Source organism: Oncorhynchus mykiss, chromosome 18, assembly GCF_057628025.1.
Source record: "Oncorhynchus mykiss isolate SJ-2025 chromosome 18, ASM5762802v1, whole genome shotgun sequence".
In the NCBI taxonomy this organism is placed as follows: domain Eukaryota; kingdom Metazoa; phylum Chordata; class Actinopteri; order Salmoniformes; family Salmonidae; genus Oncorhynchus; species Oncorhynchus mykiss.
This window is the reverse complement of record NC_143039.1, coordinates 3,222,502-3,249,003: the sequence shown is the minus strand read 5'-3', so window position 1 is coordinate 3,249,003 and position 26,502 is coordinate 3,222,502. Positions and strand designations below refer to the sequence as shown.

Below are 26,502 nucleotides of genomic sequence, written 5' to 3'. Positions count from 1 at the left end.
CTCTGTCCCTAACCCCTACATCTTCTACCTAACCTACCCCTCTTCTCTCTCTCTAACCTACCCCTCTCTTCTCTCTAACCTACCCCTCTTCTCTCTCTCTAACCTACCCCTCTTCTCTCTCTCTAACCTACCCCTCTCTCTAATCCCTACATCGTCTACCTAACCTACCCCTCTCCTCTGTCCCTAACCCCTACATCTTCTACCTAACCTACCCCTCTCCTCTCTCTAATCCCTACATCTTCTACCTAACCTACCCCTCTTCTCTCTCTCTAACCTACCCCTCTCCTCTGTCCCTAACCCCTACATCTTCTACCTAACCTACCCCTCTTCTCTCTCTAACCCCTACATTTTCTACCTAACCTACCCCTCCCCTCTCTCTCTAATCCCTACATATTCTACCTAACCTACCCCTCTCATCTCTCTCTAACCTACCCCTCTCCTCTCTCTCTAACCTACCCCTCTCCTCTCTCTAATCCCTACATCTTCTACCTAACCTACCCCTCTTCTCTCTCTCTAACCTACCCCTCTCCTCTCTCTCTAACCCCTACATCTTCTACCTAACCTACCCCTCTCCTCTCTCCCTAACCCCTACATATTCTACCTAACCTACCCCTCTCCTCTCTCCCTAACCCCTACATCTTCTACCTAACCTACCCCTCTCCTCTCTCTCTAACCCCTACATCTTCTACCTAGCCTACCCCTCTCCTCTCTCTCTAACCCCTCTCCTCTCTCTCTAACCCCTACATCTTCTACCTAACCTACCCCTCTCCTCTCTCTCTAACCCCTACATCTTCTATCTAACCTACCCCTCTCCTCTCTCTCTAACCCCTACATCTTCTACATAGTCTACCCCTCTCCTCTCTCTCTAACCCCTACATCTTCTACCTAGCCTACCCCTCTCTTCTCTCTCTAACCCCTACATTTTCTACCTAACCTACCCCTCCCCTCTCTCTCTAATCCCTACATATTCTACCTAACCTACCCCTCTCCTCTCTCTCTAACCTACCCCTCTCCTCTCTCTAATCCCTACATCTTCTACCTAACCTACCCCTCTTCTCTCTCTCTAACCTACCCCTCTCCTCTCTCTCTAACCCCTACATCTTCTACCTAACCTACCCCTCTCCTCTCTCTCTAACCCCTACATCTTCTACCTAACCTACCCCTCTCCTCTCTCTCTAACCCCTACATCTTCTACCTAACCTACCCCTCTCCTCTCTCTCTAACCCCTCTCCTCTCTCTCTAACCCCTCTCCTCTCTCCCTAACCCCTACATCTTCTTCCTAGCCTACCCCTCTCCTCTCTCTCTAACCCCTACATCTTCTATCTAACCTACCCCTCTCCTCTCTCTCTAACCCCTACATCTTCTACCTAACCTACCCCTCTCCTCTCTCTCTAACCCCTCCTCTCTCTCTAACCTACCCCTCTCCTCTCTCTCTAACCTACCCCTCTCCTCTCTCTCTAACCCCTACATCTTCTACCTAATCTACCCCTCTCCTCTCTCTCTAACCCCTACATCTTCTATCTAACCTGCCCCTCTCCTCTCTCTCTAACCCCTCTCCTCTCTCTCTACCCCTCTCCTCTCTCCCTAACCCCTACATCTTCTACCTAACCTACCCCTCTCCTCTCTCTCTAACCCCTCCTCTCTCTCTAACCTACCCCTCTCCTCTCTCTCTAACCTACCCCTCTCCTCTCTCTCTAACCCCTACATCTTCTACCTAACCTACCCCTCTCCTCTCTCTCTAACCCCTACATCTTCTATCTAACCTACCCCTCTCCTCTCTCTCTAACCCCTCTCCTCTCTCTCTAACCCCTCTCCTCTCTCCCTAACCCCTACATCTTCTACCTAACCTACCCCTCTCCTCTCTCTCTAACCCCTACATCTTCTACCTAGCCTACCCCTCTCCTCTCTCTCTAACCCCTACATCTTCTACCTAGCCTACCCCTCTCCTCTCTCTCTAACCCCTCCTCTCTCTCTAACCTACCCCTCTCCTCTCTCCCTAACCCCTACATCTTCTACCTAACCTACCCCTCTCCTCTCTCTCTAACCCCTACATCTTCTATCTAACCTACCCCTCTCCTCTCTCTCTAACCCCTACATCTTCTATCTAACCTACCCCTCTCCTCTCTCTCTAACCCCTACATCTTCTATCTAACCTACCCCTCTCCTCTCTCTCTAACCCCTACATCTTCTACCTAACCTACCCCTCTCCTCTCTCCCTAACCCCTACATCTTCTACCTAACCTACCCCTCTCCTCTCTCTCTAACCCCTCTCCTCTCTCTCTAACCCCTACATCTGCTACCTAGCCTACCCCTCTCCTCTCTCTCTAACCCCTACATCTTCTACCTAACCTACCCCTCTCCTCTCTCTAATCCCTACATCTTCTACCTAACCTACCCTCTCCTCTCTCTCTAAACCCTACATCTTCTACCTAACCTACCCCTCTCTCTAATCCCTACATCGTCTACCTAACCTACCCCTCTCCTCTGTCCCTAACCCCTACATCTTCTACCTAACCTACCCCTCTCCTCTCTCTAATCCCTACATCTTCTACCTAACCTACCCCTCTTCTCTCTCTCTAACCTACCCCTCTCCTCTGTCCCTAACCCCTACATCTTCTACCTAACCTACCCCTCTTCTCTCTCTCTAACCTACCCCTCTCTTCTCTCTCTAACCCCTACATTTTCTACCTAACCTACCCCTCCCCTCTCTCTCTAATCCCTACATATTCTACCTAACCTACCCCTCTCCTCTCTCTCTAACCTACCCCTCTCCTCTCTCTCTAACCTACCCCTCTCCTCTCTCTAATCCCTACATCTTCTACCTAACCTACCCCTCTTCTCTCTCTCTAACCTACCCCTCTCCTCTCTCTCTAACCCCTACATCTTCTACCTAACCTACCCCTCTCCTCTCTCCCTAACCCCTACATCTTCTACCTAACCTACCCCTCTCCTCTCTCCCTAACCCCTACATATTCTACCTAACCTACCCCTCTCCTCTCTCCCTAACCCCTACATCTTCTACCTAACCTACCCCTCTCCTCTCTCTCTAACCCCTACATCTTCTACCTAGCCTACCCCTCTCCTCTCTCTCTAACCCCTCTCCTCTCTCTCTAACCCCTCTCCTCTCTCTCTAACCCCTACATCTTCTACCTAACCTACCCCTCTCCTCTCTCTCTAACCCCTACATCTTCTATCTAACCTACCCCTCTCCTCTCTCTCTAACCCCTACATCTTCTACCTAGCCTACCCCTCTCCTCTCTCTCTAACCCCTACATCTTCTACCTAGCCTACCCCTCTCTTCTCTCTCTAACCCCTACATTTTCTACCTAACCTACCCCTCCCCTCTCTCTCTAATCCCTACATATTCTACCTAACCTACCCCTCTCCTCTCTCTCTAACCTACCCCTCTCCTCTCTCTCTAACCTACCCCTCTCCTCTCTCTAATCCCTACATCTTCTACCTAACCTACCCCTCTTCTCTCTCTCTAACCTACCCCTCTCCTCTCTCTCTAACCCCTACATCTTCTACCTAACCTACCCCTCTCCTCTCTCTCTAACCCCTACATCTTCTACCTAACCTACCCCTCTCCTCTCTCTCTAACCCCTACATCTTCTACCTAACCTACCCCTCTCCTCTCTCTCTAACCCCTCTCCTCTCTCTCTAACCCCTCTCCTCTCTCCCTAACCCCTACATCTTCTACCTAGCCTACCCCTCTCCTCTCTCTCTAACCCCTTCATCTTCTATCTAACCTACCCCTCTCCTCTCTCTCTAACCCCTACATCTTCTACCTAACCTACCCCTCTCCTCTCTCTCTAACCCCTCCTCTCTCTCTAACCTACCCCTCTCCTCTCTCTCTAACCCCTACATCTTCTACCTAACCTACCCCTCTCCTCTCTCTCTAACCCCTACATCTTCTACCTAACCTACCCCTCTCCTCTCTCTCTAACCCCTCTCCTCTCTCTCTAACCCCTCTCCTCTCTCCCTAACCCCTACATCTTCTACCTAGCCTACCCCTCTCCTCTCTCTCTAACCCCTACATCTTCTATCTAACCTACCCCTCTCCTCTCTCTCTAACCCCTACATCTTCTACCTAACCTACCCCTCTCCTCTCTCTCTAACCCCTCTCCTCTCTCTCTAACCCCTCTCCTCTCTCCCTAACCCCTACATCTTCTACCTAGCCTACCCCTCTCCTCTCTCTAATCCCTACATCTTCTACCTAACCTACCCCTCTTCTCTCTCTCTAACCTACCCCTCTCCTCTCTCTCTAACCCCTACATCTTCTACCTAACCTACCCCTCTTCTCTCTCTCTAACCTACCCCTCTCCTCTCTCTCTAACCCCTACATCTTCTACCTAACCTACCCCTCTCCTCTCTCTCTAACCCCTACATCTTCTATCTAACCTACCCCTCTCCTCTCTCTCTAACCCCTACATCTTCTACCTAGCCTACCCCTCTCCTCTCTCTCTAACCCCTACATCTTCTACCTAACCTACCCCTCTCCTCTCTCTCTAACCCCTACATCTTCTATCTAACCTACCCCTCTCCTCTCTCTCTAACCTACCCCTCTCCTCTCTCTCTAACCCCTACATCTTCTACCTAACCTACCCCTCTCCTCTCTCTCTAACCCTACATCTTCTACCTAACCTACCCCTCTCCTCTCTCCGTAACCCCTACATCTTCTACCTAACCTACCCCTCTCCTCTCTCGCTAACCCCTCTCCTCTCTCTCTAACCCCTACATCTTCTACCTAACCTACCCCTCTCCTCTCTCTCTAACCCCTCTCCTCTCTCTCTAACCCCTCTCCTCTCTCTCTAACCCCTACATCTTCTACCTAACCTACCCCTCTCCTCTCTCTCTAACCCCTACATCTTCTACCTAACCTACCCCTCTCCTCTCTGCCCCAGCAGCAGTTGACGTCCCTCCTGCAGCGTCACAGTGAGGTGTTGGTTGAGTTGGAGCGTTCGTGCCGTGCCTCCCAGCGGCTGCAGGAGTTGTGTCGAGAGTTTGAGCAGCAGAAGGTGTGTTACCTGTCCCTGAACATGTTCCTGCTACGCCCCCTGCATCGTCTGCTGCACTACAAACTGATTCTGGAGAGACTCTGCAAACACTACCCCCCCACACACCAAGACTTCAGAGACAGCAGAGGTAGGACCCTGCTCCTCTAGTTGTCTAGTTAATATCTCAGAGAGAACCCTGCTCCTCTAGTTGTCTAGTTAATATCTCAGAGAGAACCCTGCTCCTCTAGTTGTCTAGTTAATATCTCAGAGAGAACCCTGCTCCTCTAGTTAATATCTCAGAGAGAACCCTGCTCCTCTAGTTGTCTAGTTAATATCTCAGAGAGAACCCTCCTCCTCTAGTTGTCAAGTTAATATCTCAGAGAGAGAACCCTGCTCCTCTAGTTGTCTAGTTAATATCTCAGAGAGAACCCTGCTCCTCTAGTTGTCTAGTTAATATCTCAGAGAGAACCCTGCTCCTCTAGTTGTCTAGTTAATATCTCAGATAGAACCCTGCTCCTCTAGTTGTCTAGTTAATATCTCAGAGAGAGAACCCTGCTCCTCTAGTTGTCTAGTTAATATCTGAGAGAACCCTGCTCCTCTAGTTGTCTAGTTAATATCTCAGAGAGAACCCTCCTCCTCTAGTTGTCTAGTTAATATCTCAGAGAGAACCCTCCTCCTCTAGTTGTCTAGTTAATATCTCAGAGAGAGAACCCTGCTCCTCTAGTTGTCCTAGTTAATATCTCAGAGAACCCTGCTCCTCTAGTTGTCTAGTTATTATCTGAGAGAACCCTCCTCCTCTAGTTGTCTAGTTAATATCTCAGAGAACCCTGCTCCTCTAGTTGTCTAGTTAATATCTCAGAGAACCCTGCTCCTCTAGTTGTCTAGTTAATATCTGAGAGAACCCTGCTCCCCTAGTTAATATCTTAGAGAACCCTGCTCCTCTAGTTGTCTAGTTAATATCTCAGAGAACCCTGCTCCTCTAGTTGTCTAGTTAATATCTCAGAGAACCCTGCTCCTCTAGCTGGTATATCAGAGATGGTGTGTGTTAGAGAGAGAACCCTGCTCCTCTAGTTGTCTAGTTAATATCTCAGAGAACCCTGCTCCTCTAGCTGGTATATCAGAGATGGTGTGTGTTAGAGAGAGAACCCTGCTCCTCTAGTTGATATATCAGAGATGGTGTGTGTTAGAGAGAGAACACTCCTCCTCTAGCTGATATTTCAGAGATGGTGTGTGTACTAACACTCCTCCTCTAGCTGCCCTAGCTGATGTATCAGAGATGGTGTGTGTACTTACACTCCTCCTCTAGCTGCCCTAGCTGATGTATCAGAGATGGTGTGTGTACTAACACTCCTCCTCTAGCTGCCCTAGCTGATGTATCAGAGATGGTGTGTGTACTAACACTCCTCCTCTAGCTGCCCTAGCTGATATATCAGAGATGGTGTGTGTACTTACACTCCTCCTCTAGCTGATATATCAGAGATGGTGTGTGTTATAGAGAGAACACTCCTCCTCTAGCAGATACATCAGAGATGGTGTGTGTTAGAGAGAGAACACTCCTCCTCTAGCTGATGTATCAGAGATGGTGTGTGTTAGAGAGAGAACACTCCTCCTCTAGCTGGTATATCAGAGATGGTGTGTGTACTAACACTCCTCCTCTAGCTGCCCTGGCTGATGTATCAGAGATGGTGTGTGTACTAACACTCCTCCTCTAGCTGCCCTAGCTGATGAATCAGAGATGGTGTGTGTACTTACTCATCCTCCAGCTGATATATCAGAGATGGTTTGTGTACTAACACTCCTCCTCTAGCTGATATATCAGAGATGGTGTGTGTACTTACACTCCTCCTCTAGCTGCCCTAGCTGATATATCAGAGATGGTGCTGCAGCTTCAGGGAACCATGATGAAGATGGAGAACATCCAGAAGCTTCTAGAACTGAAGAAAGATCTGACAGGCATCCAGGACCTGGCTATACCTGGCAGGGTAAGAGAACAGTTTTCCCTGGCTTTGCTTTGAGAAGTATTATACTGATTCATTCCAAGTTGTAGTACATCAGTCCTCATGTTGTCCTTTAGTGTATCTAACTTCCAGACATGTCGTTGTTCATTGTTTCCTCTGTGTTGTTTCTGTAACCCATCCAGGAGTTTATCAGACTGGGCTGTCTCAGTAAGCTCTCAGGGAAAGGACTACAGCAAAGAATGTTCTTCCTGGTTAGTCATTACCTCCTACTTCCTGTCACATGACTCCTCTGCTCCTCACTCACCCTATCCCTCTCGGTGTTCCTCCCTCCCTCTATTCTCCTCCAGTTCGTGATGTCTCATTATATCTCTGTGTTCCTCCCTCCCTCTCTCCTCCTCCACTTCAGTGATGTCTCATATCTCTGTGTTCCTCCCTCTCTTCTCCTCCAGTTCAGTGATGTCTCATAATATCTCTGTGTTCCTCTCTCCTCCAGTTCAGTGATGTCTCATTATATCTCTGTGTTCCTCCCTCCCTCTCTCTCTCCTCCAGTTCAGTGATGTCTCATTATATCTCTGTGTTCCTCTCTCCTCCAGTTCATTGATGTCTCATTATATCTCTGTGTTCCTCCCTCCCTCTCTCCTCCTCCAGTTCAGTGATGTCTCATTATATCTCTGTGTTCCTCCCTCCCTCTCTCTCTCCTCCAGTTCAGTGATGTCTCATTATATCTCTGTGTTCCTCTCTCCTCCAGTTCATTGATGTCTCATTATATCTCTGTGTTCCTCCCTCCCTCTCTCCTCCTCCAGTTCAGTGATGTCTCATTATATCTCTGTGTTCCTCCCTCTCTCCTCCTCCAGTTCAGTGATGTCTCATTATATCTCTGTGTTCCTCCCTCTCTCCTCCTCCAGTACAGTGATGTCTCATTATATCTCTGTGTTCCTCCCTCTCTTCTCCTCCAGTTCAGTGATGTCTCATTATATCTCTGTGTTCCTCCCTCCCTCTCTCCTCCTCCAGTTCAGTGATGTCTCATTATATCTCTGTGTTCCTCCCTCTCTCCTCCTCCAGTACAGTGATGTCTCATTATATCTCTGTGTTCCTCCCTCTCTTCTCCTCCAGTTCAGTGATGTCTCATTATATCTCTGTGTTCCTCCCTCCCTCTCTCCTCCTCCACTTCAGTGATGTCTCATTATATCTCTGTGTTCCTCCCTCCTGCCCTCCCTCTCTCCTCCTCCAGTTCAGTGATGTCTCATTATATCTCTGTGTTCCTCCCTCCCTCTCTCTCCTCCAGTTCAGTGATGTCTCATTATATATCTGTGTTCCTCCCTCTCTCCTCCAGTTCAGTGATTCCCTGGTGTACACCAGCAGAGGTATGACAGCAGACAACCAGTTCAAAGTTCACGGCCAGCTGCCTCTCTACGGCATGACAGTAAGAGTCTCCAGAACCTGAACCATAACATTATGGGCCAGTTTCCTGGACACACATTAAGCCTCATCCTAAAACGGCAGATATATAGAGAAAACATTTATTCCAGGATTAGACTTAATGTGTGTCCGGGAAGCTGGCCCCATGCTGTTAGCTTCAGATAACATAACACAGCTGTGAATTAGTAGAGGTCACTCTCCTCTGATCCAACCCGTGTCTGTGTCCTCAGATCAGGGAGAGTGAGGATGAGTGGGGAGTTCCTCATTCCTTCACTCTGTTTGGTCAGCGCCAGTCTGTCGTCGTGGCAGCAAGGTACAAGTGTTCTAGATGTGTTCTGGGTGTTATTCAGTTTTCTAGATGTTTTACAGTTTTCTAGATGTTTTAGGGTGTTTTACAGTTTTCTAGATGTTTAGGGTGTTTTACAGTTTTCTAGATGTTTAGGGTGTTTTACAGTTTTCTGGATGTTTTACAGTTTTCTATATGTTTTACAGTTTTCTGGATGTTTTGTTTTACAGTTTTCTAGATGTTTAGGGTGTTTTACAGTTTTCTATATGTTTATGGGTGTTTTACAGTTTTCTAGATGTTTAGGGTGTTTTACAGTTTTCCTGATGTTTTAGGGTGTTTTACAGTTTTCTATATGTTTAGGGTGTTTTACAGATTTCTAGATGTTTAGGGTGTTTTACAGTTTTCTATATGTTTTACAGTTTTCTAGATGTTTAGGGTGTTTTACAGTTTTCTAGATGTTTAGGGTGTTTTACAGTTTTCTATATGTTTAGGGTGTTTTACAGTTTTCTAGATGTTTATGGGTGTTTTACAGTTTTCTAGATGTTTAGGGTGTTTTACAGTTTTCTAGATGTTTAGGGTGTTTTACAGTTTTCTGGATGTTTTACAGTTTTCTAGATGTTTAGGGTGTTTTACAGTTTTCGATATGTTTTACAGTTTTCTGGATGTTTTACAGTTTTCTAGATGTTTAGGGTGTTTTACAGTTTTCTAGATGTTTAGGGTGTTTTACAGTTTTCTAGATGTTTAGGGTGTTTTACAGTTTTCTAGATGTTTTACAGTTTTCTGGATGTTTTACAGTTTTCTAGATGTTTAGGGTGTTTTACAGTTTTCTGGATGTTTTACAGTTTTCTAGATGTTTAGGGTGTTTTACAGTTTTCTAGATGTTTTACAGTTTTCTGGATGTTTTACAGTTTTCTAGATGTTTAGGGTGTTTTACAGTTTTCTAGATGTTTAGGGTGTTTTACAGTTTTCTATATGTTTATGGGTGTTTTACAGTTTTCTAGATGTTTAGGGTGTTTTACAGTTTTCCTGATGTTTTAGGGTGTTTTACAGTTTTCTATATGTTTAGGGTGTTTTACAGATTTCTAGATGTTTAGGGTGTTTTACAGTTTTCTATATGTTTTACAGTTTTCTAGATGTTTAGGGTGTTTTACAGTTTTCTAGATGTTTAGGGTGTTTTACAGTTTTCTATATGTTTAGGGTGTTTTACAGTTTTCTAGATGTTTATGGGTGTTTTACAGTTTTCTAGATGTTTAGGGTGTTTTACAGATTTCTAGATGTTTAGGGTGTTTTACAGTTTTCTAGATGTTTAGGGTGTTTTACAGTTTTCTAGATGTTTAGGGTGTTTTACAGTTTTCTAGATGTTTTACAGTTTTCTGGATGTTTTACAGTTTTCTAGATGTTTTACAGTTTTCTAGATGTTTAGGGTGTTTTACAGTTTTCTGGATGTTTTACAGTTTTCTAGATGTTTAGGGTGTTTTACAGTTTTCTATATGTTTTACAGTTTTCTGGATGTTTTACAGTTTTCTAGATGTTTAGGGTGTTTTACAGTTTTCTAGATGTTTAGGGTGTTTTACAGTTTTCTATATGTTTATGGGTGTTTTACAGTTTTCTAGATGTTTAGGGTGTTTTACAGTTTTCTAGATGTTTAGGGTGTTTTACAGTTTTCTAGATGTTTAGGGTGTTTTACAGTTTTCTAGATGTTTAGGGTGTTTTACAGTTTTCTAGATGTTTTACAGTTTTCTGGATGTTTTACAGTTTTCTAGATGTTTAGGGTGTTTTACAGTTTTCTATATGTTTTACAGTTTTCTGGATGTTTTACAGTTTTCTAGATGTTTAGGGTGTTTTACAGTTTTCCAGGGTGTTTTACAGATTTCTAGATGTTTAGGGTGTTTTACAGTTTTCTAGATGTTTAGGGTGTTTTACAGTTTTCTAGATGTTTAGGATGTTTTACAGTTTTCTAGATGTTTTACAGTTTTCTAGATGTTTAGGGTGTTTTACAGTTTTCTAGATGTTTAGGGTGTTTTACAGTTTTCTAGATGTTTTAGGGTGTTTTACAGTTTTCTAGATGTTTTACAGTTTTCTGGATGTTTTACAGTTTTCTAGATGTTTAGGGTGTTTTACAGTTTTCTATATGTTTTACAGTTTTCTGGATGTTTTACAGTTTTCTAGATGTTTAGGGTGTTTTACAGTTTTCTAGATGTTTTGGGGTGTTTTACAGTTTTCTAGATGTTTAGGGTGTTTTACAGTTTTCCAGGGTGTTTTACAGATTTCTAGATGTTTAGGGTGTTTTACAGTTTTCTAGATGTTTAGGGTGTTTTACAGTTTTCTAGATGTTTAGGGTGTTTTACAGTTTTCTAGATGTTTTAGGGTGTTTTACAGTTTTCTAGATGTTTAGGGTGTTTTACAGATTTCCAGGGTGTTTTACAGATTTCTAGATGTTTAGGGTGTTTTACAGTTTTCTAGATGTTTAGGGTGTTTTACAGTTTTCTAGATGTTTTAGGGTGTTTTACAGTTTTCTAGATGTTTAGGGTGTTTTACAGTTTTCTGGATGTTTTACAGTTTTCTGGATGTTTTACAGTTTTCTAGATGTTTTACAGTTTTCTAGATGTTTAGGGTGTTTTACAGTTTTCTGGATGTTTTACAGTTTTCTAGATGTTTAGGGTGTTTTACAGTTTTCTATATGTTTTACAGTTTTCTGGATGTTTTACAGTTTTCTAGATGTTTAGGGTGTTTTACAGTTTTCTAGATGTTTTAGGGTGTTTTACAGTTTTCTAGATGTTTAGGGTGTTTTACAGATTTCCAGGGTGTTTTACAGATTTCTAGATGTTTAGGGTGTTTTACAGTTTTCTAGATGTTTAGGGTGTTTTACAGTTTTCTAGATGTTTAGGGTGTTTTACAGTTTTCTAGATGTTTAGGGTGTTTTACAGTTTTCTATATGTTTTACAGTTTTCTGGATGTTTTACAGTTTTCTAGATGTTTAGGGTGTTTTACAGTTTTCTAGATGTTTTAGGGTGTTTTACAGTTTTCTAGATGTTTATGGTGTTTTACAGTTTTCCAGGGTGTTTTACAGATTTCTAGATGTTTAGGGTGTTTTACAGTTTTCTAGATGTTTAGGGTGTTTTACAGTTTTCCAGGGTGTTTTACAGTTTTCTAGATGTTTAGGGTGTTTTACAGTTTTCTATATGTTTATGGGTGTTTTACAGTTTTCTAGATGTTTAGGGTGTTTTACAGTTTTCTAGATGTTTAGGGTGTTTTACAGTTTTCTATATGTTTTACAGTTTTCTATATGTTTAGGGTGTTTTACAGTTTTCTAGATGTTTATGGGTGTTTTACAGTTTTCTAGATGTTTAGGGTGTTTTACAGTTTTCAATATGTTTTACAGTTTTCTGGATGTTTTACAGTTTTCTAGATGTTTAGGGTGTTTTACAGTTTTCTGGATGTTTTACAGTTTTCTAGATGTTTAGGGTGTTTTACAGTTTTCTATATGTTTTACAGTTTTCTAGATGTTTTACAGTTTTCTAGATGTTTAGGGTGTTTTACCGTTTTCTGGATGTTTTACAGTTTTCTAGATGTTTAGGGTGTTTTACAGTTTTCTATATGTTTTACAGTTTTCTGGATGTTTTACAGTTTTCTAGATGTTTAGGGTGTTTTACAGTTTTCTAGATGTTTTAGGGTGTTTTACAGTTTTCTAGATGTTTAGGGTGTTTTACAGTTTTCCAGGGTGTTTTACAGATTTCTAGATGTTTAGGGTGTTTTACAGTTTTCTAGATGTTTAGGGTGTTTTACAGTTTTCTAGATGTTTAGGGTGTTTTACAGTTTTCTAGATGTTTAGGGTGTTTTACAGTTTTCTAGATGTTTAGGGTGTTTTACAGTTTTCTGGATGTTTTACAGTTTTCTAGATGTTTTACAGTTTTCTAGATGTTTAGGGTGTTTTACAGTTTTCTGGATGTTTTACAGTTTTCTAGATGTTTAGGGTGTTTTACAGTTTTCTATATGTTTTACAGTTTTCTGGATGTTTTACAGTTTTCTAGATGTTTAGGGTGTTTTACAGTTTTCTAGATGTTTTAGGGTGTTTTACAGTTTTCTAGATGTTTAGGGTGTTTTACAGTTTTCCAGGGTGTTTTACAGATTTCTAGATGTTTAGGGTGTTTTACAGTTTTCTAGATGTTTAGGGTGTTTTACAGTTTTCCAGGGTGTTTTACAGTTTTCTAGATGTTTAGGGTGTTTTACAGTTTTCTATATGTTTATGGGTGTTTTACAGTTTTCTAGATGTTTAGGGTGTTTTACAGTTTTCTAGATGTTTAGGGTGTTTTACAGTTTTCTATATGTTTTACAGTTTTCTATATGTTTAGGGTGTTTTACAGTTTTCTAGATGTTTATGGGTGTTTTACAGTTTTCTAGATGTTTAGGGTGTTTTACAGTTTTCAATATGTTTTACAGTTTTCTGGATGTTTTACAGTTTTCTAGATGTTTAGGGTGTTTTACAGTTTTCTATATGTTTCTGGGTGTTTTACAGTTTTCTAGATGTTTAGGGTGTTTTACAGTTTTCTAGATGTTTAGGGTGTTTTACAGTTTTCTAGATGTTTAGGATGTTTTACAGTTTTCTAGATGTTTTACAGTTTTCTAGATGTTTAGGGTGTTTTACAGTTTTCTAGATGTTTAGGGTGTTTTACAGTTTTCTAGATGTTTTACAGTTTTCTAGATGTTTATGGGTGTTTTACAGTTTTCTAGATGTTTTACAGTTTTCTAGATGTTTAGGGTGTTTTACAGTTTCTAGATGTTTAGGGTGTTTTACAGTTTTCTAGATGTTTTAGGGTGTTTTACAGTTTTCTAGATGTGTAGGGTGTTTTACAGTTCTCCAGGGTGTTTTACAGATTTCTAGATGTTTAGGGTGTTTTACAGTTTTCTAGATGTTTAGGGTGTTTTACAGTTTTCTAGATGTTTAGGGTGTTTTACAGTTTTCTAGATGTTTAGGGTGTTTTACAGTTTTCTAGATGTTTAGGGTGTTTTACAGTTTTCTGGATGTTTTACAGTTTTCTAGATGTTTTACAGTTTTCTAGATGTTTAGGGTGTTTTACAGTTTTCTGGATGTTTTACAGTTTTCTAGATGTTTAGGGTGTTTTACAGTTTTCTATATGTTTTACAGTTTTCTGGATGTTTTACAGTTTTCTAGATGTTTAGGGTGTTTTACAGTTTTCTAGATGTTTTAGGGTGTTTTACAGTTTTCTAGATGTTTAGGGTGTTTTACAGTTTTCCAGGGTGTTTTACAGATTTCTAGATGTTTAGGGTGTTTTACAGTTTTCTAGATGTTTAGGGTGTTTTACAGTTTTCCAGGGTGTTTTACAGTTTTCTAGATGTTTAGGGTGTTTTACAGTTTTCTATATGTTTATGGGTGTTTTACAGTTTTCTAGATGTTTAGGGTGTTTTACAGTTTTCTAGATGTTTAGGGTGTTTTACAGTTTTCTATATGTTTTACAGTTTTCTATATGTTTAGGGTGTTTTACAGTTTTCTAGATGTTTATGGGTGTTTTACAGTTTTCTAGATGTTTAGGGTGTTTTACAGTTTTCAATATGTTTTACAGTTTTCTGGATGTTTTACAGTTTTCTAGATGTTTAGGGTGTTTTACAGTTTTCTATATGTTTCTGGGTGTTTTACAGTTTTCTAGATGTTTAGGGTGTTTTACAGTTTTCTAGATGTTTAGGGTGTTTTACAGTTTTCTAGATGTTTAGGATGTTTTACAGTTTTCTAGATGTTTTACAGTTTTCTAGATGTTTAGGGTGTTTTACAGTTTTCTAGATGTTTAGGGTGTTTTACAGTTTTCTAGATGTTTTACAGTTTTCTAGATGTTTATGGGTGTTTTACAGTTTTCTAGATGTTTTACAGTTTTCTAGATGTTTAGGGTGTTTTACAGTTTCTAGATGTTTAGGGTGTTTTACAGTTTTCTAGATGTTTTAGGGTGTTTTACAGTTTTCTAGATGTGTAGGGTGTTTTACAGTTCTCCAGGGTGTTTTACAGATTTCTAGATGTTTAGGGTGTTTTACAGTTTTCTAGATGTTTAGGGTGTTTTACAGTTTTCTAGATGTTTATGGGTGTTTTACAGTTTTCTAGATGTTTAGGGTGTTTTACAGTTTTCTAGATGTTTAGGGTGTTTTACAGTTTTCTAGATGTTTAGGGTGTTTTACAGTTTTCTAGATGTTTTACAGTTTTCTGGATGTTTTACAGTTTTCTAGATGTTTAGGGTGTTTTACAGTTTTCTAGATGTTTTAGGGTGTTTTACAGTTTTCTAGATGTTTTAGGGTGTTTTACAGTTTTCTAGATGTTTAGGGTGTTTTACAGTTTTCTGGATGTTTTACAGTTTTCTGGATGTTTTACAGTTTTCTGGATGTTTTACAGTTTTCTAGATGTTTAGGGTGTTTTACAGTTTTCTGGATGTTTTACAGTTTTCTAGATGTTTAGGGTGTTTTACAGTTTTCTGGGTGTTTTACAGTTTTCTAGATGTTTAGGGTGTTTTACAGTTTTCTATATGTTTATGGGTGTTTTACAGTTTTCTAGATGTTTAGGGTGTTTTACAGTTTTCTAGATGTTTAGGATGTTTTACAGTTTTCTAGATGTTTTACAGTTTTCTAGATGTTTAGGGTGTTTTACAGTTTTCTAGATGTTTAGGGTGTTTTACAGTTTTCTAGATGTTTTAGGGTGTTTTACAGTTTTCTAGATGTTTAGGGTGTTTTGCAGTTTTCTAGATGTTTAGGGTGTTTTGCAGTTTTCTAGATGTTTAGGGTGTTTTACAGGTGTTTTACAGTTTTCTAGATGTTTATGGGTGTTTTACAGTTTTCTGGTTGTTTAGGGTGTTTTACAGTTTTCTAGATGTTTATGGGTGTTTTACAGTTTTCTGGATGTTTTAGGGTGTTTTACAGTTTTCTGGATGTTTTAGGGTGTTTTACAGTTTTCTAGATGTTTATGGGTGTTTTACAGTTTTCTAGATGTTTATGGGTGTTTTACAGTTTTCTATATGTTTTAGGGTGTTTCAGGGTGGTTTAGAATATTTCAGAGTGTTCCAGGGTGGTTTAGAGTGTTCCAGGGTGGTTTAGAGTGTTTTAGGGTGTTCTAGAGCAGGGGTGTTAAACTCATTTAGCCCCAGGGGCCACATTCAGTCATCAGAGAGGTCCTAGCTGTGCATCTAACCCATGTCTGTACTCTGTACCTAGCTGTGTATCAGAGATGGTGAAATGGATGGAGGACATCAGGATGGCTGTAGTCCTGGTAGAGCAGAGTAACAGACCTTCTACTGATCTACTGTCCACCAGTCGATCAGACCGCAGTAAGTCTTGTACCTGACCCCTGACCCCTAGACCTGGTAGAGCAGAGTAACAGACCTTCTACTGATCTACTGTCCACCAGTCGATCAGACCGCAGTAAGTCTTGTACCTAACCCCTGACCCCTAGACCTGGTAGAGCAGAGTAACAGACCTTCTACTGATCTACTGTCCACCAGTCGATCAGACCGCAGTAAGTCTTGTACCTAACCCCTGACCCCTAGACCTGGTAGAGCAGAGTAACAGACCTTCTACTGATCTACTGTCCACCAGTCGATCAGACCGCAGTAAGTCTTGTACCTAACCCCTGACCCCTAGACCTGGTAGAGCAGAGTAACAGACCTTCTACTGATCTACTGTCCACCAGTCGATCAGACCGCAGTAAGTCTTGTACCTGACCCCTGACCCCTAGACCTGGTAGAGCAGAGTAACAGACCTTCTACTGATCTACTGTCCACCAGTCGATCAGACCGCAGTAAGTCTTGTACCTAACCCCTGACCCCTAGACCTGGTAGAGCAGAGTAACAGACCTTCTACTGATCTACTGTCCACCAGTCGATCAGACCGCAGTAAGTCTTATACCTAACCCCTGACCCCTAGACCTGGTAGAGCAGAGTAACAGACCTTCTACTGATCTAGTCCACCAGTCGATCAGACCGCAGTAAGTCTTGTACCTAACCCCTGACCCCTAGACCTGGTAGAGCAGAGTAACAGTCCTTCTACTGATCTACTGTCCACCAGTCGATCAGACCGCAGTAAGTCTTGTACCTAACCCCTGACCCCTAGACCTGGTAGAGCAGAGTAACAGACCTTCTACTGATCTAGTCCACCAGTCGATCAGACCGCAGTAAGTCTTGTACCTAACCCCTGACCCCTAGACCTGGTAGAGCAGAGTAACAGACCTTCTACTGATCTACTGTCCACCAGTCGATCAGACCGCAGTAAGTCTTGTACCTAACCCCTGACCCCTAGACCTGGTAGAGCAGAGTAACAGACCTTCTGCTGATCTACTGTCCACCAGTCGATCAGACCGCAGTAAGTCTTGTACCTAACCCCTGACCCCTAGACCTGGTAGAGCAGAGTAACAGACCTTCTACTGATCTACTGTCCACCAGTCGATCAGACCGCAGTAAGTCTTGTACCTAACCCCTGACCCCTAGACCTGGTAGAGCAGAGTAACAGACCTTCTACTGATCTACTGTCCACCAGTCGATCAGACCGCAGTAAGTCTTGTACCTAACCCCTGACCCCTAGACCTGGTAGAGCAGAGTAACAGACCTTCTACTGATCTACTGTCCACCAATCGATCAGACCGCAGTAAGTCTTGTACCTGACCCCTGACCCCTAGACCTGGTAGAGCAGAGTAATAGACCTTCTACTGATCTACTGTCCACCAGTCGATCAGACCGCAGTAAGTCTTGTACCTAACCCCTGACCCCTAGACCTGGTAGAGCAGAGTAACAGACCTTCTACTGATCTACTGTCCACCAGTCGATCAGACCGCAGTAAGTCTTGTACCTAACCCCTGACCCCTAGACCTGGTAGAGCAGAGTAACAGACCTTCTACTGATCTACTGTCCACCAATCGATCAGACCGCAGTAAGTCTTGTACCTGACCCCTGACCCCTAGACCTGGTAGAGCAGAGTAATAGACCTTCTACTGATCTACTGTCCACCAGTCGATCAGACCGCAGTAAGTCTTGTACCTAACCCCTGACCCCTAGACCTGGTAGAGCAGAGTAACAGACCTTCTACTGATCTACTGTCCACCAGTCGATCAGACTGTAGTAAGTCATAGTACCTGACCCCTAGACCTGGCTGAACAGATGAATGGTCTTTCCTCTGATTTACAGTCCACCAGTCGATCTGACCGCAGTAAATCACACTACCTACTGCTACTACTGGCCTGCAACACGACCAAACTGTATAGAAATGTGGCCTGCAACACGACCAAACTGTATAGAAATGTGGCCTGCAACACGACCAAACTGTATAGAAATGTAGCCTGCAACACAACCAAACTGTATAGAAATGTGGCCTGCAACATGACCAAACTGTATAGAAATGTAGCCTGCAACACGACCAAACTGTATAGAAATGTGGCCTGCAACACGACCAAACTGTATAGAAATGTGGCCTGTGAAATGGACTTTGAGTCCATCAATTCACATGATCACTTCTCTTATTTAGGTTTTGTGACAAGGATGTTTTGTGCTCCGAGAAACAACCTTCAACTTATCGGACCTGGGGGAAAGAATAGCTTGTCCTCTGTTTCTGTTCGTCAACACTTCATCAATTCCTCTTGCTGCTGTTCTCAGAGTCTCCAGAAGAGGGCGGTGTGGAGGCTGAGTCAGAGGAGGAGCTGAGTGCGTCTCGTAGCTCATTGGAGCGTCAGTCAGCACAGAGAGGAAACACGACGGTTCATGTCTGCTGGCACCGCAACACCTCTGTGTCCATGGTGGACTTTAGTGCGGCTGTGGAGGTACCTACCTGACCCACAGTACCGTTTAACCTCTCTGTCTTCTGTACCTACCTGACCCACAGTACCGTCTAACCTCTCTGTCTTCTGTACCTACCTGACCCCAGTACCGTCTAACCTCTCTGTTTCTGTCTAACCTCTCTGTCTTCTGTACCTACCTGACCCACAGTACCGTCTAACCTCTCTGTCTTCTGTACCTACCTGACCCACAGTACCGTCTAACCTCTCTGTTTCTGTCTAACCTCTGTTTCTGTCTAACCTCTCTGTTTCTGTCTAACCTCTCTGTCTTCTCTACCTACCTGACCCACAGTACCGTCTAACCTCTCTGTCTTCTGTACCTACCTGACCCACAGTACCGTCTAACCTCTCTGTTTCTGTCTAACCTCTCTGTTTCTGTCTAACCTCTCTGTCTTCTCTACCTACCTGACCCACAGTACTGAATATAACCTGGTACAGAGAGGTGTGTTATAACCTGATACAGAGAGGTGAGATATAACCTGATACAACCTGATACAGAGAGGTGGGATATAACCTGGTACAGGGAGGTGGGATGTAACCTGATACAGAGAGGTGGGATATAACCTGATGTAACCTGATATAAAGAGGTGGGATATAACCTGGTACAGAGAGGTGGGATATAACCTGGTACAGAGAGGTGGGATATAACCTGATACAGAGAGGTGGGATATAACCTGGTACAGAGAGGTGGGATATAACCTGGTACAGAGAGGTGGGATATAACCTGGTACAGAGAGGTGGGATATAACCTGGTACAGAGAGGTGGGATATAACCTGGTACAGAGAGGTGGGATATAACCTGGTACAGAGAGGTGGGATATAACCTGGTACAGAGAGGTGGGATATAACCTGGTACAGAGAGGTGGGATATAACCTGGTACAGAGAGGTGGGATATAACCTGGTACAGAGAGGTGGGATATAACCTGGTACAGAGAGGTGGGATATAACCTGATACAGAGAGGTGGGATATAACCTGATATAACCTGGTACAGAGAGGTGGGATATAACCTGATATAACCTGATACAGAGAGGTGGGATGTAACTTGATATAACCTGATACAGAGAGGTGGGATATAACCTGATACAGAGAGGTGGGATGTAACTTGATATAACCTGATACAGAGAGGTGGGATATAACCTGATATAACCTAATACAGAGAGGTAGGATATAACCTGATGTAACCTGATATAAAGAGGTGGGATATAACCTGATACAGAGAGGTGGGATATAACCTGATATAACCTGGTACAGAGAGGTGGGATATAACCTGATACAGAGAGGTGGGATATAACCTGATACAGAGAGGTGGGATGTAACTTGATATAACCTGATACAGAGAGGTGGGATATAACCTGGTATAACCTGGTACAGAGAGGTGGGATATAACCTGATATAACCTGGTACAGAGAGGTGGGATATAACCTGATATAACCTGATACAGAGAGGTGGGATATAACCTGATATAACCTGATACAGAGAGGTGGGATATAACCTGGTACAGAGAGGTGGGATATAACCTGATATAACCTGGTACAGAGAGGTGGGATATAACCTGATATAACCTGATATAGAGAGGTGGGATATAACCTGGTACAGAGAGGTGGGATATAACCTGATACAACCTGATACAGAGAGGTGGGATATAACCTGATATAACCTGATATAGAGAGGTGGGATATAACCTGATACAGAGAGGTGGGATATAACCTGATACAGAGAGGTGGGATATAACCTGATACAGAGAGGTGGGATATAACCTGGTACAGAGAGGTAGGATATAACCTGATGTAACCTGATATAAAGAGGTGGGATATAACCTGATACAGAGAGGTGGGATATAACCTTATATAACCTGATACAGAGAGGTGGGATATAACCTGATATAACAACATTGTAACTTCAAGACCAGACAACCTGTGTTAATCTCTTTTGCTATTGGTTACTCCTGTTTTAATGTCTCTTCCTATTGGTCCTTTCTCCCCCTATCAGAACCAGTTATCAGGTAACCTGCTGAGGAAGTTTAAGAACAGTAATGGATGGCAGAAACTCTGGGTGGTCTTCACCAACTTCAGCCTGTTCTTCTACAAGTCACATCAGGTAAGGACTCTAACCTAACTCTAAACATACATCTAACCCGAACCTAAAACTAACTAGTATTTATTATGGGATGCAGTAGTCTGAAGGTCTTCTATAGGATGACTACCCTCTGGGTAGTATATTATTTATTATGGGATGCAGTAGTCTCAAGGTCTTCTATAGGATGACTACCCCCTGGGTAGTATAGTATTTATTATGGGATGCAGTAGTCTCAAGGTCTTCTATAGGATGACTACCCTCTGGGTAGTATAGTATTTATTATGGGATGCAGTAGTCTCAAGGTCTTCTATATGTTGACTACCCTCTGGGTAGTGTATTATATAGTATTTATTATGGGATGCAGTAGTCTCAAGGTCTTCTATATGTTGACTACCCTCTGGGTAGTGTATTATATAGTATTTCTTATGGGATGCAGTAGTCTAAAGGTCCTCTCTGTTCCCTATAGGATGACTACCCTCTGGCCAGCCTCCCGTTGCTAGGCTACTCGTTGACGGTTCCCGCGGAGACAGAGAACATCCAGAAGGACTATGTTTTCAAGCTCCACTTCAAGTCTCATGTGTACTACTTCAGATCAGAGAGCCAGTACACCTTCCAGAGGTCAGTTCCCTTGGCAACCTGTTGTGTGGTGTTTGGTTGTGTTGTCACTTCAAGTCTCATGTACTACTTCAGATCAGAGAGCCAGTACACCTTCCAGAGGTCAGTTCCTTTGGCAACCTGTTGTGTGGTGTTTGGTTGTGTTGTCACTTCAAGTCTCATGTACTACTTCAGATCAGAGAGCCAGTACACCTTCCAGAGGTCAGTTCCCTTGGCAACCTGTTGTGTGGTGTTTGGTTGTGTTGTCACTTCAAGTCTCATGTACTACTTCAGATCAGAGCCAGCCAGTGTTTTCAGTAGTGTGGTGTTGTCTTGTCTTCAGTGGTGTTGTCTTCAGTGGTGTTGTCTTGTGGTGTTGTCTTGTTGTCTTCAGTAGTGTTGTCTTCAGTAGTGTGGTGTTGTCTTGTTGTCTTCAGCAGTGTTGTCTTCGGTAGTGTGGTGTTGTCTTGTTGTCCTCAGTAGTGTTGTCTTGTTGTGTTCAGTAGTGTGGTGTTGTCTTCAGCAGTGTGGTGTTGTCTTCAGCAGTGTTGTCTTCAGTAGTGTGGTGTTGTCTTCAGTAGTGTTGTCTTCAGTAGTGTGGTGTTGTCTTCAGCAGTGTTGTCTTCGGTAGTGTGGTGTTGTCTTGTTGTCCTCAGTAGTGTTGTCTTGTTGTGTTCAGTAGTGTGGTGTTGTCTTCAGCAGTGTGGTGTTGTCTTCAGCAGTGTTGTCTTCAGTAGTGTGGTGTTGTCTTCAGTAGTGTTGTGTTCAGTAGTGTGGTGTTGTCTTGTTGTGTTCAGTAGTGTGGTGTTGTCTTCAGCAGTGTTGTCTTCGGTAGTGTGGTGTTGTCTTCGGTAGTGTTGTCTTCGGTAGTGTTGTCTTCGGTAGTGTGGTGTTGTCTTCGGTAGTGTGGTGTTGTCTTCGGTAGTGTGGTGTTGTCTTCGGTAGTGTGGTGTTGTCTTCGGCAGTGTGGTGTTGTCTTCGGCAGTGTGGTGTTGTTGTCTTCAGCAGTGTTGTCTTCAGCAGTGTTGTCTTCGGTAGTGTGGTGTTGTCTTCAGCAGTGTTGTCTTCGGTAGTGTGGTGTTGTCTTCAGTAGTTTGGTGATGTCTTGTCCTCAGTAGTGTGGTGTTGTCTTCAGTAGTGTGGTGTTGTCAGCAGTAGTGTAGTGTGGTGTTGTCTTGTTGTCTTCAGCAGTGTTGTCTTCGGTAGTGTGGTGTTGTCTTGTTGTCCTCAGTAGTGTTGTCTTGTTGTGTTCAGTAGTGTGGTGTTGTCTTCAGCAGTGTGGTGTTGTCTTCAGCAGTGTTGTCTTCAGTAGTGTGGTGTTGTCTTCAGTAGTGTTGTCTTCGGTAGTGTGGTGTTGTCTTCGGCAGTGTGGTGTTGTCTTCGGCAGTGTGGTGTTGTCTTCAGCAGTGTGGTGTTGTCTTCAGCAGTGTGGTGTTGTCTTCAGCAGTGTGGTGTTGTCTTCAGCAGTGTGGTGTTGTCTTCAGCAGTGTGGTGTTGTCTTCAGCAGTGTGGTGTTGTCTTCAGCAGTGTGGTGTTGTTGTCTTCAGCAGTGTGGTGTTGTTGTCTTCAGCAGTGTTGTCTTCGGTAGTGTGGTGTTGTCTTCGGTAGTGTGGTGTTGTCTTCAGTAGTTTGGTGATGTCTTGTCCTCAGTAGTGTTGTCTTGTTGTGTTCAGTAGTGTGGTGTTGTCTTCAGCAGTGTGGTGTTGTCTTCAGCAGTGTTGTCTTCAGTAGTGTGGTGTTGTCTTCAGCAGTGTTGTCTTCGGTAGTGTGGTGTTGTCTTGTTGTCCTCAGTAGTGTTGTCTTGTTGTGTTCAGTAGTGTGGTGTTGTCTTCAGCAGTGTGGTGTTGTCTTCAGCAGTGTTGTCTTCAGTAGTGTGGTGTTGTCTTCAGTAGTGTTGTCTTCGGTAGTGTGGTGTTGTCTTCGGCAGTGTGGTGTTGTCTTCGGCAGTGTGGTGTTGTCTTCAGCAGTGTGGTGTTGTCTTCAGCAGTGTGGTGTTGTCTTCAGCAGTGTGGTGTTGTCTTCAGCAGTGTGGTGTTGTCTTCAGCAGTGTGGTGTTGTCTTCAGCAGTGTGGTGTTGTCTTCAGCAGTGTGGTGTTGTCTTCAGCAGTGTGGTGTTGTTGTCTTCAGCAGTGTGGTGTTGTTGTCTTCAGCAGTGTTGTCTTCGGTAGTGTGGTGTTGTCTTCAGCAGTGTTGTCTTCGGTAGTGTGGTGTTGTCTTCAGTAGTTTGGTGATGTCTTGTCCTCAGTAGTGTGGTGTTGTCTTGTCTTCAGTAGTGTGGTGTTGTCTTCAGTAGTGTGGTGTTGACTTGTTGTCTTCAGTAGTGTGGTGTTGTCTTCAGTAGTGTAGTGTTGTGTTGTCTTCAGTAGTGTGGTGTTGTCTTCAGTAGTGTAGTGTTGTCTTCAGTAGTGTGGTGTTGTTTTCAGTAGTGTGGTGTTGTCTTCAAAACTTTTCTCCAGGTGGATGGAGGTTATCCGTAGTGCTACCTGTCTGTCTCTAACCTGTCTGTCTGTCTCCAGGTGGATGGAGGTGATCCGTAGTGCTACCTGTTAAGCTAGTCGACCCCTCCTGAGCCAGAGGAAGGATCCTTACTGACCACGGAGCCAGTGAGGACTAGGAGGACACTGACAAACCCTCTTCTAGACGGCTCCTTCCTGTCCTTTAGGCCTCTTCTAGACGGCTCCTTCCTGCCCTTTAGGCCTCTTCTAGACGGCTCCTTCCTGCCCTTTAGGCCTCTTCTAGACGACTCCTTCCTGCCCTTTAGGCCTCTTCTAGACGACTCCTTCCTGTCCTTTAGGCCTCTTCTAGACGACTCCTTCCTGCCCTTTAGGCCTCTTCTAGACGGCTCCTTCCTGCCCTTTAGGCCTCTTCTAGACGACTCCTTCCTGCCCTTTAGGCCTCTTCTAGACGACTCCTTCCTGCCCTTTAGGCCTCTTCTAGACGACTCCTTCCTGCCCTTTAGGCCTCTTCTAGACGGCTCCTTCCTGCCCTTTAGGCCTCTTCTAGACGACTCCTTCCTGCCCTTTAGGCCTCTTCTAGACGACTCCTTCCCGTCCTTTAGGTCTCTTCTTTCCCCTGCCCTCTTCACCTCTGGAGTACCGGCTCACTTTACTCCAGGTTACTTTACTAACCACCTGTCTGTATTGTCACGACGTGGCCCTTTTGGGTGTATATCCTCCTTCTCTCTCTCCCACCACAGGTGTTATTACCTCGGCCATACCTTCCTGTCTGAAAACTCTCCTCACTGCCATGCAGTATTGAGGGAGAGAGAACAAAGTGCTTCTCTTGCCAAAACTCCTAATATCCAAAATTGGAGTATTAAACGATATTTATATTTTTGAGAATGTGGGAATAGTCCGTGGGTACCTAAAGAACAATCGTCATCGCGTTTGGTTCAATTGGTGACCTCATGAAAGACAGGAGACCCACATGACTGTATCTCTGTTTGTGTTTTCACTTCTCAGATGTACATCCAAATGTTGGATAAAATGAATGAGTAATTCTGAAACTATTTGTGAAAAGATTTAATGTGATGTTAGCCTTCTAAATGAGAGTATTGATTAACTAGTCAGTGGCCACGCCCCCATGAGGCCAGACATCATGAAATCGCCCCTTCTTCCATAGAGTATAAACCACTTCCTATAAAATGGACATTGTCAGAGAACGCCGGGACGGAGTCCCCACGTTGAAATGGCTACAACTCTAGAGGCCCTTACATCAGAAAACAGGAAGGGGTAGCTACATGTGAAATGGTTAAGAACTACAACTCTATAGGCCGAGGAGACCAGACAGCGTGTAGCGTTGGCTTCACGGCTAGAAATGATTCAACTCTAATAAAGCATTTCCACAGAAGGAACACGTTAGACAAGATCTCTTCAGTCTGCAGCTGGAAATGTGCGTAACCTAGGACGAAGAATACAGCAGACAACATGGACGCCTGACGTATCCATTAGGAACGCAACCAGAGACTTTTCTGTCGACTCTCTCCAGCAGATGGACCGGCCGACTACAGGGTTGGAGGGAAAACCTACAGGAGGGTCTCTCTCCAGCAGACGGACCGGCCCGACCACAGGGTTGGAGGGAAAACCTACAGGAGGGTCTCTCTCCAGCAGACGGACCGGCCCGACCACAGGGTTGGAGGGAAAACCTACAGGAGGGTCTCTCTCCAGCAGACGGACCGGCCGACTACAGGGTTGGAAGGAAAACCTACAAGAGGGTCTCTCTCCAGCAGAAGGACCGGCCAACTACAGGAGGGTCTCTCTCCAGCAGACGGACCGGCCGACTACAGGAGGGTCTCTCTCCAGCAGACGGACCGGCCGACTACAGGGTTGGAGGGAAAACCTACAGGAGGGTCTCTCTCCAGCAGACGGACCGGCCGACTACAGGGTTGGAAGGAAAACCTACAGGAGGGTCTCTCTCCAGCAGACGGACCGGCCGACTACAGGGTTGGAGGGAAAACCTACAGGAGGGTCTCTCTCCAGCAGATGGACTGGCCGACCACAGAGAGAGACAACAAGACATACACATGTCAATTACAATTTATTTTCGAATGAGCGGTTGTTCATATTCAAAGTACTAGCGACTTCTATGAGTGTATTTATCAGCTATGAGTCTCCCGCTCTTGAGTGGTCCCCACCCCTTTCCTTTGTTTACCAAGCCGTCAAATAGGGACTTTTCCTTCTGTCATGCTTAGTACCCAATGTATAACTAAATGATGTGTGTGTTGATTAAGTTAGTTAGTAGATAAATAATTAAGCCAATTTGTATATCGCTGATTCATGATTCTATGCTAGGGTTCGTGCAGTTCAGTAATGAGACAGATGAGGTAAAATGCATTAATAAGAGATGAAACTATCTGACGAGTTATATTATAGTTATATTCGGGAAGTTGAAACCCCATAAACAGCATGTTCCCGTGGTGCCCCGACTTCCTAGTTAAATTATTAGTTTAATCACATAATTAAATTACACAGAGAATTGATTTGATCATATTCAGTCTTCACATTTACTGATAGTCAACGACACGACGGTATCTAGAGACAATCTTTACAACGGCGGCAGAAGCCATCATCTATTTGTCGTCTCCATGTTACAGTCTATTCTATAATGCAGCAGAGCCATCATCTGTGTGTCGTCTCTGTTAGATGATGGCTCTGCTGCGTTATAGAATAGACTAACATGGAGACGAAACATAGATGATGGCTCTGCTGCATTATAGAATAGACTATGTGTCGTCTCCATGTTAGTCTATAACGCAGCAGAGCCATCGTCTATGTTAGTCTATTCTATAACACAGCAGAGCCATCGTCTATGTTACAGTCTATTCTATAACGCAGCAGAGCCTACAGGAGGGTCTCTCTCC

General features: G+C 43.5%; 1 protein-coding gene across 5 annotated transcripts in view; it reads left to right on the top strand.

Annotated features, from left to right (window-relative positions):
- LOC110513522 (FERM, ARHGEF and pleckstrin domain-containing protein 1) overlaps positions 1-25,900 on the top strand; it is a 120,051-nt gene extending 94,151 nt beyond the window's left edge. For 4 of the 5 annotated variants that reach the window (XM_090206947.1, XM_090206946.1, XM_090206945.1 and 1 more), the window contains exons 18-27: positions 4,908-5,145; positions 6,849-6,979; positions 7,138-7,206; positions 8,289-8,378; positions 8,605-8,687; positions 15,867-15,979; positions 18,293-18,456; positions 20,463-20,570; positions 21,016-21,167; positions 23,660-25,900. In XM_090206947.1, coding sequence (XP_090063073.1) covers positions 4,908-5,145; positions 6,849-6,979; positions 7,138-7,206; positions 8,289-8,378; positions 8,605-8,687; positions 15,867-15,979; positions 18,293-18,456; positions 20,463-20,570; positions 21,016-21,167; positions 23,660-23,693 — 1,182 coding nt within the window. In that variant the 3' untranslated portion in view covers positions 23,694-25,900. Of the gene's footprint in view, positions 1-4,907; positions 5,146-6,409; positions 6,594-6,848; positions 6,980-7,137; positions 7,207-8,288; positions 8,379-8,604; positions 8,688-15,866; positions 15,980-18,292; positions 18,457-20,462; positions 20,571-21,015; positions 21,168-23,659 lie in introns of those variants that run through there. The other variant, XM_090206948.1, reaches the window with a different exon arrangement.
- The last annotated feature ends 602 nt before the right edge of the window (positions 25,901-26,502 follow it).